The sequence below is a fragment of the Monodon monoceros genome, unplaced genomic scaffold, assembly GCF_005190385.1.
Source record: "Monodon monoceros isolate NGI ecotype Baffin Bay Population unplaced genomic scaffold, NGI_Narwhal_1 Super_Scaffold_6, whole genome shotgun sequence".
Lineage (NCBI taxonomy): Eukaryota > Metazoa > Chordata > Mammalia > Artiodactyla > Monodontidae > Monodon > Monodon monoceros.
This window is the reverse complement of record NW_021703783.1, coordinates 85048945-85065168: the sequence shown is the minus strand read 5'-3', so window position 1 is coordinate 85065168 and position 16224 is coordinate 85048945. Positions and strand designations below refer to the sequence as shown.

The 16224-nt window shown below is 44.7% G+C and overlaps 1 protein-coding gene across 1 annotated transcript in view; it reads right to left on the bottom strand.

The window, feature by feature from the left end:
* Positions 1-16224, bottom strand: part of RFX4 (regulatory factor X4) — a 164217-nt gene that overhangs the window by 134721 nt on the left and 13272 nt on the right. Inside the window, exon 2 of the mRNA XM_029205461.1 lies at positions 3009-3095. Coding sequence (XP_029061294.1) covers positions 3009-3095 — 87 coding nt within the window. The remainder of the gene's footprint in view (positions 1-3008; positions 3096-16224) is intronic.

Sequence of the window (16224 nt, the reverse complement as noted above, 5' to 3'; positions counted from 1 at the left end):
ATCCCACATGCCGGGGGGCAACAAAGCCCAAGTGCCACAACTATTCAGCTCGTGCGCCTCAACTAGAGAGCCCATGTGCCACAAACTACAGAGCCTACATGCTCTGGAGCCCATGCCACAACCAGAGAAGAGAAAACCCGCACTCCACAAGTAGAGAGAAGCCTGCGCACTGCAACGAAGAGCCCACGTGCCACAACAAAGACCCGACACAGCCAAATAAATAAATATTTAAAAAAAGAAAGAAAACAATTCTATTTACAATAGCACCAAAAGGAATAAAATACTTAGAAATAAACTTAACCAAGGAAGCAAAAGGCTTGTACACTGAAACTATAAAACATTGCTGAAAGAATTAAAGAAAACATCAGTAAATGTGAAGACATCCTGTGTTTATGGACTGGAAGACTTAATATTGTTAAGATGTCAATACTATCCAAAGAGATCTATAGATTCGATGCAATCCCTATAAAAATCCTAACAACAGTTTTTTGCAGAAATAGAAAAATCCATCCTAAAATTCATATGGAATCTCAACGGACTCCGAATAGCCAAAACAATCTTGAAAAAGAACAACATTAAAGATATCACATTTCCTGATTTCAAAACTCAGTACAAAGCTACAGTAATTAAAACAGTGTGGTACTGGCATAGAGACAGACATATAGACCAATGAACAGAATAGAGATTCCAGATACATACACGGTCAAATGACTTTTGACAAGGGTGTCAACATTCAATGGGGAAAGCACAGTCTTTTCAACAAATGGTGTTGGGAAAAATGGATATCCAGAAACAAAAGTATGAATGTGAATCCTTACACCATATATAAAAATTAACTCAAAATGGATCAAAGAACTAAACATAAGAGCTAAAACTATAAAACTTTTGAAAAAAAACATAGAGGAAAACCTTCATGACACTGGATTTGTCAATGATTTCTTGGATATGACATCAAAGCACAGGCAACAAAAGAAAAAATAAATAAATTAGACTACATCAAAATTGAAAACTTCTGTGCATCAAAGAACACAATCAACAGAGTAAAAGGCAACCCACAGAATGAGAAAAAAATATATGCACAACATATATCTGATAAGGGGTTAATATGCAAAATATATAAAGAACTACAATTTACCAAGAAAAAAGTAAACAATCTGATTTAAAAGCAGTCAAAAGACTTGAATAGACATTTCTAAAAAGAATATATACAAATAATCAATAAGCACATGAAAAGATGTTCAACATCACTAATCATTAGGGAAATACCTACAATTCAACAACAACAAAAATAAGCAATCTGATTAACAAATGGTCAAAAGACTTGAATAGGCATTTCTCCAAAGTGTATATACAAATGGTCAATAAGCGCATGAAAAGATGCTCAACATCACTAATCATTAGGGAAATACAAATCAAAACCACAATTAGACACTACCTTATACACTGGAATGACTATTACAAAAAAAACCCCCAGAAAAACAGAAAATAACAAGTATTGGCAAGGATGTCGAGAAATTGGAACTCTAGCACATTGCTGGTGAGAATGTAAAATGGTGCAGCCACCATGAAAATATGGCAGTTCCTCAAAATATTAAACATAGAATTACCACATGATCCAGCAATTCCACGTCTGGTTATATATCCAAAAGAACTCAAAGCAGAAATCGACCAGATATTTGTATACCCATGTTTATAGCAGCATTATTCACAATAGCCAAAAGGTAGAAACAGCCCAAATGTCCATCAGTGGATGAACAGATAAACAAAATGTGGTATATACATACAAGCGTGTGTCATTCAACCTTAAAAAGGAAGGAAATTCTGATACATGCTACAACATGGATGGACCCTGAAGACATTAAGCTAAATGAAATTAGCCAGGCACAAAAGGACAAATACTATGTGATTCCACTTATATGATATTCTTACAGTAGTCAAATTCATAGAGGCAGAAAGTAGAAGAGTAGTTGCTAGGGCTAGGGAGAAAGGTGAATGGAGAGTTATTGTTTAATGGGTACAGGATTTTAGTTTGGGAGATGTAAAAAGTTCTGGAGGTGGATGGTGGTGATGGTTGCAAAACAAGGGGAATGTACTGAATGCCACTGAACTATATACTTAACACGGTTAAAATGATACATTTTATGTTAGGTATATTCCACCACAATAAAATACACTTTAAAAAGAATGTTCAGAGATGCTTAAGGAACAGTCCAAAACTCGAAACAATTTAAATATCCATCAACGTTTATACTGATATGTATACTGTGATATATGCATACAGTGGAGTACTATGCAGCAATGAAAAAGAAAAACTACTGTGACATACAACAGTATGGCTAAATCTTCCCCGAAGATTCCCTGAATCTTCGAGAAAATTGAACTAAGGAGAGGCTCTTTACCAACCAAGAGAGACACTCTGTCCCTGCTGGAAGTGACTTTTATAATAAGCTGCCCCCTTTTTGCAGTGCTTTAGGAGCAATTACAAGTCCCAAGTAGTCTTCTGCTCTTAATATAAGGCACCCACAGCCCCAGTCTGACATAACACAGGGAAAGGTGTAAACAGAGCAGTTTGTATCTTTCCATTAATACCAATTCTGTAGACCAAGATCCAGGAGAAACTGTTACTTTCAAACACCAAGGACATTTGTGACTCTAAAACAACAGTCCCATGACATGGTTTAAACCCACATCTACATGGAATGGCCTTTCCCATTCAAGGTCCACATTTTCCCACTGGAGCATCACTGAGATGGGGTCTTTAGGGACTCAGACAATAAAAATGTGTAAACGGCAAGTTTTTGCCGTGGCCTCAGTTTCCACATTCACCTGACTGCATTGCACTCCTTACTGCAGGATATTACAGGGAAGGCCTGGGGTATTTCATAAATGGCTGGAGAACCTCTTGTTTCAGGTAACTTGCCCCAGTCTAGCATTCTAGAAGCACCATTCCTCATCAGGACACAGTCCGCATCCAGGACACCATGGAAGAATGAGTTTCAAGCACTTACTTTCATCATTAGAAACATTCCCCAGAGATGTGTGGCTAGAATAACGTTTGTTTTCACTTTCGTTGAGACATCTTTCAATCCAGCTCTCTAAAAATGAAAAGAAATAAAATCATGTTGTTGGTGTCTGTGAAGAGAAGAGAACATCATCAATGCGCTAGATTTAAATGCCCATCAACTTTCATCTGAGATCTGCCCAGACTGGCATTGGATTTGACAGGAAGCCCCACATGCACCATTGCTGATGAGACTTGGCTGAGTAGTTTGGAGGCAAAATGGTAATTTGAAGCCCCACTTGAGTATTTCTTGGTCAAATTCTACTAATTCTGGAGTATTCATAGCCCAATAGTACCAACTGAGGATTATGCTTTTTCAAAAAAAGATACATTCCTGAGGACTAGTTTGTAAAACAAAATTTGGTCAACTGAATCACTAGTGGTGGTTTGGAGACTTGTAAATTAGCAGCAGAACCCTTTCTTCAAAAGAAAACAAAAAAGAAAAGCAGATACAACCCTGAGGGCCCTGGTTGAAGAAGCGGAGGGCAGGGAACCTTGCAGCTTCCCACCCTTTGCCAGCGACCCCTGAAGGGGCTCTTCCAGGCATAGATTGAAGGTCACTGCAGGAGGAGGCATCAAAAGCTCTGTAATAGTTATCCACTACTTTTGAAATCCAGAAGACCATGGATTTTTTAAAATCCAGTTCCAAAGGCTACAAATGTACTTTCCACAATGTAGCATAATGCTTTTTCTATCATCTAGACCAGGGGTCCCCAACCCCTGGGCCAAAGGACCAGTACCGGTCCATGGCCTGTTAGGAACCGGGCCGCACAGCAGGAGGTGAGAGGCGGGCAAGCGAGCGAAGCTTCATCTGTATTTACAGCTGCTCCCCGTCGCTCACATTACGGTCTGAGCTCTGCCTCCTGTCAGCATTATGGTGAGTTGTATAATTATTTCATTATATATTACAATGTAATAATAATAGAAATAAATGCACAGTAAATGTAATGGGCTTGAATCATCCCGAAACCAGCCCTCACCCCTCCGCCACCCCCATCAGTGGAAAAACTGTCTTCCACGAAACCGGTCCCTGGTGCCGAAAAGGCTGGGGATCACTGATCTAGACCACCCACTATTCATTCATTTATTCAACAGCATCAGCTAAGTACATCATTTCTGCTATAATGCTTGTTTTGAAAACACGAATGCGTTCAATGCAAGTGATACATTAGGGAACAATTTGTGCCTAGCACAAACTTTCTGTTTGCTTATGCTTGATTTCTTCCTTAAAAAACATCAAATGAATGCAGAAAACTGCACATAGCTGAACTGAGCCCTGTAGGAATATGCAAAAATGCACACGTGTTCACACCTCAAACATCTACCAGCTACCTGAGTTTACAGTGTGGGTTGTGAGCCACACCTGCCCAGATAACCCACGATCTAACATTTCACAATAACACACAAGCTGCAGCCCTTCTGAAGTCCACTTCCAAAAGCAAACTTCAGGGCTTCCCTGGTGGCGCAGTGGTTAAGAATCCGCCTGCTAATGCAGGGGACACGGGTTCGAGCCTTGGTCCGGGAAGATCCCACGTGCTGCAGAGCAACTAAGCCCGTGCACCACAACTACTGAGCCTGTGCTCCAGAGCCCATGAGCCACAACTACTGAGCCTGCGCTCTGGAGCCTACAAGCCACAACTACTGAAGCCCACGCGCCTAGAGCCCATGCTCCGCAACAAGAGAAGCCACCCCAATGAGAAGCCCGCGCACCGCAACGAAGTGTAGCCCCCGCTCGCTGCAACTAGAGAAAGCCCGCGTGCAGCAACAAAGACCCAACACAGCCAAAAATAAATAAAATTTTTAAAATGTATTATAAAAAAAACTATTAAGGACACGTAGAGCTTCAAAAGCAACTTCAAGTCCAAGGTGAAGTGCCATATTTATTGTATTTATGCGCCTCTTAACCATTTAACATGTGTAAAACTGTGCTATCCTTTCTATTAGGTTCCTATCTTTTTTCCCATGCATCACTGACAAAGTTTTTGAGTGTTCTGCCCCTAGCTTATTATTCCAGCGATCTCTGTACTTTTTACTGTGCAATTTTGTAGAATGATGGTGATTTGGGGGAATGCATATGTGGTATCATAGCAGAACTGACTATACCTATGGATGTGTGCTTTGAACAGTGCTGTCTCCCCCTGCCTTCTTTATAATATGGGAGCTAGCATTTACTGAACCCCTATTTTATCACGCCAGGCCCTTTACATATGTTATCTCATTGAATTTGGACAATTCTCTGAAGTAAGGATTTTCATCTCCAGTTTCCCTAGAGAGCAACTGAAGCTTAATCGAGTAATGTGACGCCTCGTAATTCAAACAGCCAAGGAAAAGATCATTACTTTTCCTTGGCTCTTAGTAACATATTGTAAAAGGAAGCCATGCTAACGCTGGCGAGTAAGCTGTGTAGTGAGGGGAAAGCAAACGTCAACAGCAAGGAGAAATGTTAGGGTTTCGGTTTGTATTTTATGTCCCAACAAACTGCTCTTTTAAAAGCTGCTTCCAAAATTGTAAATAAGTAGGAGAGAAATATCAGGGGAGGAACAGGAGCCAGATTGTTAAAGAGTATATGGAAATCTGGTATTTCTAAGGAAACACTGAGCTGCAGAGAGATTCAAAACATTAAAACGCTACCCCCTTCCAGATTTCAAATGCACAACATAGAAACAAATGGCCTGTAATGTTTTCAAAGCTGTGATGGCACAGGATGGGTGTTTCTCATCACATCTTATGCAAAACCACATCTGGATACAAATCTCCGGGATTCTTTTCAGAACTCTCTAGAATGTCTCTACTCAGATCTTCTAACCCTTTCAAGTCCTGGCACATTTTCCCTGGCAACAGCCATGGCTGATTTTGGATGGCGTCCCCTGAAATCTGTGGTCCCTCCCTCCACCAAAGCACACCACCAAAAGCAATGTCTATTGTTCTGGGCCAGTCCCTGGTCTTCCCAGCTAGGTATGCACACCTTCGCACTCTCACGTGCATGTAGGCACACAACATTCACACATACACCACCACCCTCTTTCATCAGAAACAGGGAACTAAGGCAACACTCTCCCTCTCACCCATCTGCCAGTGCCAAGATCAGGCCTGTTATCACTGGAGTCCTGGAAGGGCCTACTGTTGCAGGTGAGAATTCCCAGTGATTGGTAGGGCACACGCTCTGAAGAACTCATGGCAACATTCCAGAGAAGAGCTGGCTCTGAGCACCATGTGGGCCAAGAGAGGCAACACCCACCCACGAGAGTTCAAGTCAAAGAATTTTGCTGATGGCTGTACCTCTCCCCACACTGCCCAGCCTCGACCCTGGAGAGAGGTGAAAGCAAGGTTATAGAAGGGAAAGAGGGTAGAGAGAAGAAATCTCACCAAGTACTCCCTTCCCCCACCCACTGCCCCCATGTAGGGCTCTCTGACTCATGGCTTATGCCTGTAGCCACTCTGCTACCCAGCTCTGCTCCCAGGAGCAACACAGAGTAAGTTTGGTCTCTGTTGCAGATGGAAGATATAGGGAGAAGCCACCATGTCTCCATTTTTCTTTCTTTTTCCTTTTTATTTATTTACTTATTTTTAATTTATTTATTTTTGGCTGCGTTGGGTCTTTGTTACTGTGCGCAGGCTTTTCTCTAGTTGCGGCGAGCGGGAGCTACTCTTTGTTGCGGTGCACAGGCGGTGGCTTCTCTTGTGGCGGAGCATGGGCTCTAGGCATGCGGGCTTCAGTAGTTGTGGCACAAGGGCTCAGTAGGTGTGGCTCACGGGCTCTAGAGTGCAGGCTCAGTAGTTGTGGTGCACAGGCTTAGCTGCTCCGCGGCATGTGGTATCTTCCTGGACCAGGGCTCAAACCCGTGTCCCCTGAACTACCAGGCGGATTCTTAACCACTGTGCCACCAGGGAAGCCCTTGATGTGGACCATTTTTAAAGTCTTTACTGAATTTGTCACAACACTGCTTCTGCTCTATGTTTTGGTCCCTTGGCCCCGAGGCATGTGGGATCCTAGCTCCCCAACCAGGGATCGAACCCACACCCCCTGCACCGGATGGCGAAGTCCCAACCGCTGGACTGCCAGGGAAGTCCCTGTCTCCATTTTTCTAGTCAAAGTACTCCACTTGTTTCAGCTCTTTCTTGGGAGAAATTGTTCCCACTTCTTTGCCATCCTGTTCATCTATTTCTGGCTGTCTTCTATGTCTGTTTGAACATGTGGCACTCAGGATGAGCTCTGAGGGTTCAGATGGGGTCTGAGCAGTGCCAAATACAGCAGAACCATCACATCTATTGCTCTGGACATGGAGGTTTCCAGTGCATTCAAAGGTCTTGCATTCCAGACTGCATGGATGCGACACTCTGAAATATCTCTACAGGCCATGGGCCTTGGAGCCCTTTGACGTTTGTCTTCTTCCCTAGGGGGACCCTCAACAGTGGCATCTGAAACTCGTGTCCCATAAGTTAGGTTGCTCCACAGGATTAGAAGGCCTCTATTTAGGTCACCTGAAGTAAACTTTATATACTTTAAAACTACTAATAATGGATTTTTGTCTTGCAAAGATCAAGAATTACTCAACCAGAATGACAGGTATACTGAATTTTTAATAAAGCACTGTGTTCATCTATCTTACTCATTAAGTACATTAAGTGACTTAATAAAGGCCACCATATACTGAGCCCTTATAAGCATTATGCAAATGCATTCCATACACCATCATACTTAATCCTCATAACAGGCCTATAAGGTAGGTTCTATTAATATGCACATTTTAGAGATGAGAAAACTAAGGCTCAGAAAGATTAGGTGACTTGTCCAAAGTCACCCAGCTAGTAAGAGGTAGGGTTAGGACAAGCATTCAATCTCAGGTCATAACCACAATGCTCTCTCCAAGTGCACCCTGAGCTCTCCTTATCCTGTGTCCCATATGGTCTCCAAAACATGGTGCCAATACTGCAGCACTGATCACAGTCTGCCTTGCATTACAACTTTTGCTAAAACTCAACTTACATATTACAATTTTTGCTAAATTCACTTACATATTTCTTTGCAAGCCTTCGTTATACATAACAGGCTCTTCAGTTCAGAACATAAACATCTTAAGAATGCTGTCCATTTTATTCTATTTCTTTTGACTCTCCACTAGTGCCTGGTATGAAGTTTCTCCTGTAGTCTGGCCTCAATGGACGTTACTTTATTGACACGCATGATATCAAAGAATGCACAGCATGTAAGGAGGTACATTCACGTATCTATAGAATTTCCTAATCATTTTCTTTTTTACCACATAAGGCATGAAAAAGGACAACACATCGAAGGCAATTTTCCAAATAAAGGAAAACTGAACAAAAATTTATTTTGTACTGTCTAGATACAAGAAGCTGTAGTAGAGTCTGATACAAACATGAGTAAGACTGGTTTCTGCCCTCTAGTTACCGTCAAGAAAGCAAGGCAGGTGCTACTCCGTCAGCGCATGAGTGCAGGCACCCTGTCATCTTTGTTCACCTGTCCCCAGTGTCTGGCACTGTGCCTAGCCCCATAGATATTGTGCAGTAAAGACATGTTGTTGAATGTATTACTTTCTTCAAAAAACAACAGTAAGTTCCTACTGTGTGCCAGATACTACGCAAGTTTTCACACATGCGGTCTGAATTAAACCTCAGAACATATGATGTGGTACGTCTTAATATCTCTATTTACTGATATGAAAACTGAGGCTTGAAGCAAAAGTTCTAATACTGTGATCAGTGTGGCAGTATTGGCGCTGTGCTCTGGAACACGGGAGAAAGAGAGCTCAGTTCACACTTGGATAACTTCCTGCTCCCAACTGCCTCATTCTTTTTTTTTTTTTTTTTTTGCGGTATGCGGGCCTCTCACTGTTGTGGCCTCTCCCATTGTGGAGCACAGGCTCCAGACGCGCAGGCTCAGCGGCCAGGGCTCACGGGCCCAGCCGCTCCGCAGCACGTGGGATCTTCCCGGACCGGGGCACGAACCCGTGTCCCCTGCATTGGCAGGCGGACTCCCAACCACTGCGCCACCAGGGAAGCCCCCCAACTGTCTCATTCTTGATCCATAAAAACCACCTGACCTTTTAGTAAGGGCCAAGCTTGCTCTAAGTGCCCAACAGGATTTACTGACGGCTGTGAGCATAGGCTCCTGGGCTGCGAGGCATCCCTCATCTGACTCATCTGGGATCATGGGCAGGAAGGAGGATGCAGACAATGCCTTATAGATTTTCATCTTATAAGGAGTTTAACCCACATTCCTTAGAGGCAAATCTTCACTCCTCCCCACTTCATATCGGAGATTTGGAAACTCCAATTTGAAGTGACTTTCTCAAGTTCATAGAATGAGCCATAAATGGTTGTTGGGTTTCCTAGGAGACTTGGTTCCCTTTCCAGCAGCAAAAACAACCAGGAAGTAGCTGTATCGGAGGCATGGCATGTCCAAGGCAGTCCAAGACTCAGAGCAGTGCTTCATGAACGTATACTGGCCTGGCAGGAGGAGACAACTTAGTTGTCAAAAGGCAGGTAATCCTTGAAGTTTACAGAGCACACTGACACGGAGAACCTGATCTGAGCTTCACAGTCTACCTCATGAGACAGAAGTTTACACCACTTTACAGATAAGGATACTGAACATGGCAGTGGCTTGTTGGCAGTGGTGTGGCCAAGGTCACCCAGTTCAAAGGTGCTAAAGTCAGAATTCAAACCCAAATCTTCAGTCTCCAAAGCCTATGCATATTCTTCCTACTGGGCACAGGCTAGTTGTTCTCTCTCATCCCTCTATCCATTCATTTTGCAAATATATAGTTATCAAGTGTCTTCAGTGTAAAGTTCTAAAAGAAGAGATGGACAAAAGCTATTTAATAGGAAGCCAATATAGTACAGCAGGATATCTCTGATGGACCAGGGTCTCAGGACCTGAAAGTATCTTGGTTGCTTACGTATTCTTTTTTTATTATTGATTTCCCCCACTCTTAAAACTGTAAGTTCTAACAACCTTGAGTACCTTGTTCAGCACTTAGTTCCCAGGAGCCTGGAGCAGTGTTGGGCACAGAGCTGGTGGTGATGGCTGTGATGAAGCGAAGCAGAATGAAGGAACAGGGAATGGTGGACGGGGGATCCTACCCAGGAAGGCCTCTGGGAAGAAACAGCATTTGAGCAGAGACCGAGTGTGGTGAGGGAGCAAAAAAGGCCTTCGAAAGTTCTGACAGCGGGGACCACAAAGGCAAAGGCTCTGAGGTGGGGTCACGTGTGACCTATTTAAGGAACTGGAAGAAGGCCCGGGGGCTGATGTGGAGTGGCCATGGGGGAGACAGTACAAGATGAAAGAGAAGACAGAGGCAGGCCAGGAAGAATGTGGGGCCTGGGGTTAGGACAACTGGATTTCAAATCCCAGACCTGCTACTCACTAGCTATGTAACACTGAGATGGTTCTGGAACCTTCCTGAAGCCCTGCCTCCCAGGTTTCTCCAAAGATTAACTGAAATGATACGGGTGAGGCACTTAGCATGCTTGGCTTTGTGGGAAGATGAGGAAAGCATGGTCTCTCTCCAGCAGGTGCTCACAGCCATGATGCGGACAGACGGCAATGGTGACATCTAGCATTTATTGAGTGTCGTCTCCATGCCGGTCACTCTGCTTCACCTCTGCTCACCTCCAGCAGCTCTGAAACAGAGACCTGAACAACTCCGATCTGTGAAGAGGAAAGTCTCAGAGAAGCTAGGTGATGTCACCACCACAGGTCTGTCTGACCCCAAAGCTGTTTGCTGTCACCACGGCACCCTGCCTTGCTAAGCCAGCAGGTAACCAGGAGTACGTCTAGATTACAGTAAGGTGCTTCCAGCTCGGCCTGGCTGCTTCACAGAGGGTGGGGGGAAGGCATTTCAGCTGGTCCTTAAAGGAGTCGGCATCTGCCAGACCAAGGAGGAAAGAAGGGCGTTCTGGGGAAGAGGGCCACCGTCGCAGACAAAGGCACAAAATGGGTTCTGAGAAAGGTGAAGAGCCCACTGACCCGTGACCCAAGGAGTGGTGGGAGACAAGTGGGAGAGTCCATTAGGAGCAGATTGCAAAGGCCTCACCCACCAGGCCAAGAAGCCTGCAGGCAGCTGGGAGCCAGCCATGATTTTTAAGCAGTGGGGGAGTAACACGATGAGCTTTGTTTCTGAGGAACTGGATGAGAACAGGGAGTTCTGACTTACGCAATACCTGAAGAAAACGCCGCCTGACTTACAAAGTGTCACTGGGTTTTAATAGAAGGCGTTATTCATCCTCTTTACATCAACAGTCTTTTGGGGCGCTGTGCTGAGGCCTATTTTAGGAACCTGCAGCTTTAGAAATGCTACATGAAAGAGCTGACATGCCACACTCGCAGCTACCGAGGGAGGACAGGGCCCCAGGTCCCTCTGGAGGTGCCAGAGCACACCCCGGGGTCCCCTCCCCCAGGCCCTGGTCATTATCAGGAGAACCGTGCCACCGGGACCTGCTCCCGTCCCCCCATGCACCAGGATGCTGCTTTTCCTCTCTCCCCGGGACTCCCCGTGGTGGTGACACACAGGATGCTGTGGAAAGTGGGCCCAGGAGGTGGGCAGCTGTGGCCTCTCCAGGAGGCACCTCAGGTCAGTGGGTTGCCATGGCGACACCACAGGCCCCGCCCCAGGGGCTGCTGGGTTCCAGGAAGGGGTCCCTGCCCTGCCTCCAAGGGGCAACCCCACACTGCCGCTGCTTTTATTCCTTCCCTCGCCCACCAAACAGTGATTTAGTGCCAACTGTTTGCCAGGCTCTGAGGATCTAGTGATGAACATGGCAGGCAAGGTCCCTGCTCTCAGGGAGCTTATATTCTGTGGTGGAGACAGACAAAAACAAATAAGCAAGATGACTTAGAGCATGATGAGTGTTCCGAAGAAACGAAGCCCTGGAATGGGATAGAGAGAGACTGGGGTGCTGTTTTAGGTGGCAGGGACGCTGAGGGCCTCTCGGAGGAGGTGATGTTGAGGCAACTGCAAAGGCCCAAGGTGGGAGTGGGCTTGGAGGGTGTGAGGAAGAGCCAGGAAACCAGTATGGTGGAGGAGAGGAAGGAAGGGGGAGGGCAGTGCGAACTGAGGTCAGAAAGTTAGGAAGGGCCCGAAGTTTGCTGGCCAGAGTAAGAACTTCACATCTATTCCAAGTGTGCCAAGACCTACTGGAAGGCTTTAACCAGGTGACATGAACTGCACTGGCTCAGAAAGGGCAGCCTGTGAAGGGACTTACATTCATTCATCCCACTGTCCGTTTATCAACTATTTATGTGGTAGCGTGTTGCAGGCACTGAGCTATACAGTAGGGACATAGCAGGGAACAAGACAGTTTCTGTCTTCATGGAAGGTCAGAGTTTAGTGCAGAAGTCAGCTATTCAATAATCACACAAATAGAGACATAATTACCAAGAAAGCCAGGGGAGAGAAAAAAAAAGAAAGGTCTGACCTAATCTGTGAGAGTCAAGGAAGCTTCTCAGAGGAGGCAGCATTAAACTGACAGCTAAAGAGTAAGAAGACATGTGTTACTACCCCAGGGAAAAGAGGGAGGAGTGTTCCTGGCAGAAGGAATGGCATATGCAAAGTCCCTGAAACTGGCAGAAGAATGACACACCCAAGAAATTGACAGGCAGCCTGAGCGTGAATGGACACATTCATTCAGGTGTTAATTCAACATGTGTTTACTGAGACTATCCTGTATAACCAGCACTCTGTAACATGCTAAGGGGCATGTGCACGTAAAAGCCCTGCCTCTGTACTCAGGGCTGGGTTAAGGAGTCTGGATTCTATCCAGTAGATGGTAGAGAACCTCCAAAAGTTTTTGGGTAGAGTGTGGCATAAACAAATCAGCTCTGTGGGCAGCTCCATCCGGGGCTACTAAACACAATTTTAGTGGGGAGGGAAAGGGAAGCAGGAGACCATATCATTTATCATCTAAACCTGGACATTTCTGAGACTGAAAAGCAGTGTTAGTAATAATTTTGCCAGGACCATATGTGTAAACCAGGATTGTCCCAGGCAAACTGGGACTTAATGTCCCCCTAGCAGGAGGCCACTGCAAGAGTCTAAGTCTTCGATGCTTGAACCAGAACAGATGAGTGAGATGAGAAAAGATAAGAACTCTGCCCTCCTTCTAGCTAACTGTATCCACTCCTCTGGCCGATCCAAGTGTCCCCAAGTCTCTTCTTCATCAGCTGGGGTCTCAATCACTGCATGACGCAAGTGAGTCCGCTAATGACACCTCCTGGAACGTGGCCTCTCAATGAAGTACCATCATCCTCGTCGACATCATCATGGGAGCAATGACTTGCCCAAGATCACACAGCCAGTAAGCAGCTGAGCCAGGGTTTGAATCTGACTCTAACCTAACCATTAACTTATACTGTAATACCCACAATTAGACATGCCTTAAAGTCTCATTGTGAGCACTAAGCTGTGTCTAAAATAACACCAAACACACAATATGTGCTCAGAAATGTTACTGCTCCTTCTTACTTCAGGAAAACTCAATATAGAAAGCTCTAAAGTGGGCAAAGAGATTAATTAAGGTGTCATTGTTTGCAATATACAAGAATTAGCGAGGGAACCCTGAAGGTGCACCAATGCTGGTATTTCACAGATCATGAACTCACCAACAGTCTCCAGAGACTAGAGAAAATTAAAGCTAAGGTGTTCAGTGCCATCTCCTGTCGAAGATAAATTCAATGTGAAAGGAAATCTCTGCTCTGAAAATATCTCTGGGAACACCAGCGTTAATGTACATAGTCGCATAACCAGGTTGTAAAAATTTCATTTCCCCTCCACTTCTCGGCGGGGGGGGGGGGGGCGGCATACCTACCCTTACCCAATGTTGGCAGACTTTTTCTTTGTTTCTATTGCTATTATTATAATATTATTAAAACACAGAAAATCTGAAAAAGATTACTGGAGCCAAGGCTACTTGCTGTGCACATCATCTGGTATTATTTGATTCTTGACATCACTGCCTTTCCTAGGTTTTTGTTTGTTTGTTTACCTCTTCTGCATTTCTTCTCACCCCCTGTATTAGAGGATGTGGATTCCCCCTCCGAAAACTCAAGAGTCAGGCACTCCTGGCTGCCGGACCCAAAGAAACTCCAAGCTAGCCTGCACTTTTGAGATAAATCAACGAAATATCCTTCTCTTAAGCAAAGCGCTTTTTTCTTTCCTGTGTGAATCTATCGAATAAATTATACCTTTTAATGTTGAAAAGAGAAACATATTGACCCACAATCCCACCCCTCTAACGTGTGAACTACTTGTCCTTTTTCTGTATTGCTCCCCAGCCTCATGCGCACCTGTGCACATATGTGAACTGTGATCTCAGGGAATGTACAATTTCTATTCCTTTTCCTCTCAACATTCTATCATGGAGATTTCCCCTCTGTTGCTACAGTCCTCACGTTCATCACTGTTTAATACATGCCCAGTGTTCCACTGAGCTAACGTTCCTGTTTTTTACCATGTTTTAATGGGCAACTTGGTGCATGTAATGTTTTCTTTCATTTGGATCATTTCCTGAGAATCACCTAGGAGAAGGAAAAGTGAGCGTGTGGGCTTCGTAACTAGCTACAGACGAATGGTCTGAATTACAGCCTTAGTACTTACTAGTGAAATGACTTTAGGCAAATTCTCTAAACCTCAGTGTCCCCTTGTGTAGAATGTGAGTAATAATGATGTGCCTACCTCATCTTAGTGGCGTGTGACTGCAGTGAACAAATGCATGGAAAGTACTTAGGGCACAGTGCCTGGCACAGAGCACGTTCTAAATACACGGAACCGCCGTGAGTCCCAGGCGCCTGGTTATGACCAAGCCACTTTTTTGGTTTGTTTGAATAACAATGTAGTAGTTAAGGACACAGACCGTGGAGCTCAACTGCCAGGTTCAAGTCTGACTTCCTCTAAGTATGACCTTGGGTGAGCAACTCAACCTCCTTGAGCCTCAATTTTTTTTAATCTGCAAAATGGCAGTGGTAATAATAGCACCTCATGGGGTTTGTATGAGAATTAAGTGAATAAGGCACAGAGAATGTTTACATGGTAAGCACTAAATAAGTCTTAGCTATTATAATTTTTATATCATGCCCACCTCCCAGGAATTACTCTTTAGTTCCTTCCTGTTATCATTCTTTCTGTTTGATTCTTGGATCTCTTGGTGCATGGCCTTGGGAGCCGGCAGGACACTAATTCTAATCCTCCCCTTACAAGGGACCAAGTAAATTCTGCAACCCTGGGCAAATTACTTAACCTCATGGACCTCAATTTTCTTCCTATATTAAAAATACTTACCCCATGAGGTTACTATGAGGATTAGGAAAAATAATATAAGCTCCTTAAGAGCTGACTGTACCTTATTCCCCACACTGAGGACGGTGCTTGGCACAGAAGAGCAGATCAATGAGGAGAGAAGAGGAAGGGCTGAGAGGAGAGAGGGAAAGAAAGAAATGAATGAGGCACCAGCACCATGCCTGGCTCACAGGGGCTCAAGAGTGTCCGTTAATCTGCAGTTAATCTATCAAGTACTTGCTTGCATGGAGCCTTGAGCCAGGCTTCCTAGAAAGCAGGCGAAGAGATGCAGCATTCCTCAGAATATGAAGGAGGAATTGATTTATATCTTAAGTAAATACTCATCAAGCACTGACTTGTGTGAGACACTCTGGAAGATGCTTTGCACTGTGCTAAGCACAGAGAATAACGACACAGGTGGAAATCTTGAGAAACAAAGGAAGAAGCATCAAGTAAACAATGAAAATGAGGATTGGAAGTATGTGCACTTCAGGCCCACGTGGATAAGAGAACTGTGAGGCAAAGTTAAGACAGTCAGAGCTCTATGTGGAAGGGAAACCACCAACACCTTCATTACAACTGCATGTTTTTAATTGGTATGGCGATGGCCTGGTTTAAGAAAGCAGGACCGGGCTTCCCTGGTGGCGCAGTGGTTGAGGGGACACGGGTTCATGCCCCGGTCCGGGAAGATCCCACATGCCACGGAATGACTGGGCCCGTGAGCCATGGCCACTGAGCCTGCACGTCCGGAGCCTGTGCTCCGCAACGGGAGAGGCCACAACAGTGAGAGGCCTGCGTACCACAAAAAAAAATTAAAAATAAAAAAAATTAAAAAGAAAGCAGGACTAGCTTTGGTGCCATAACAAC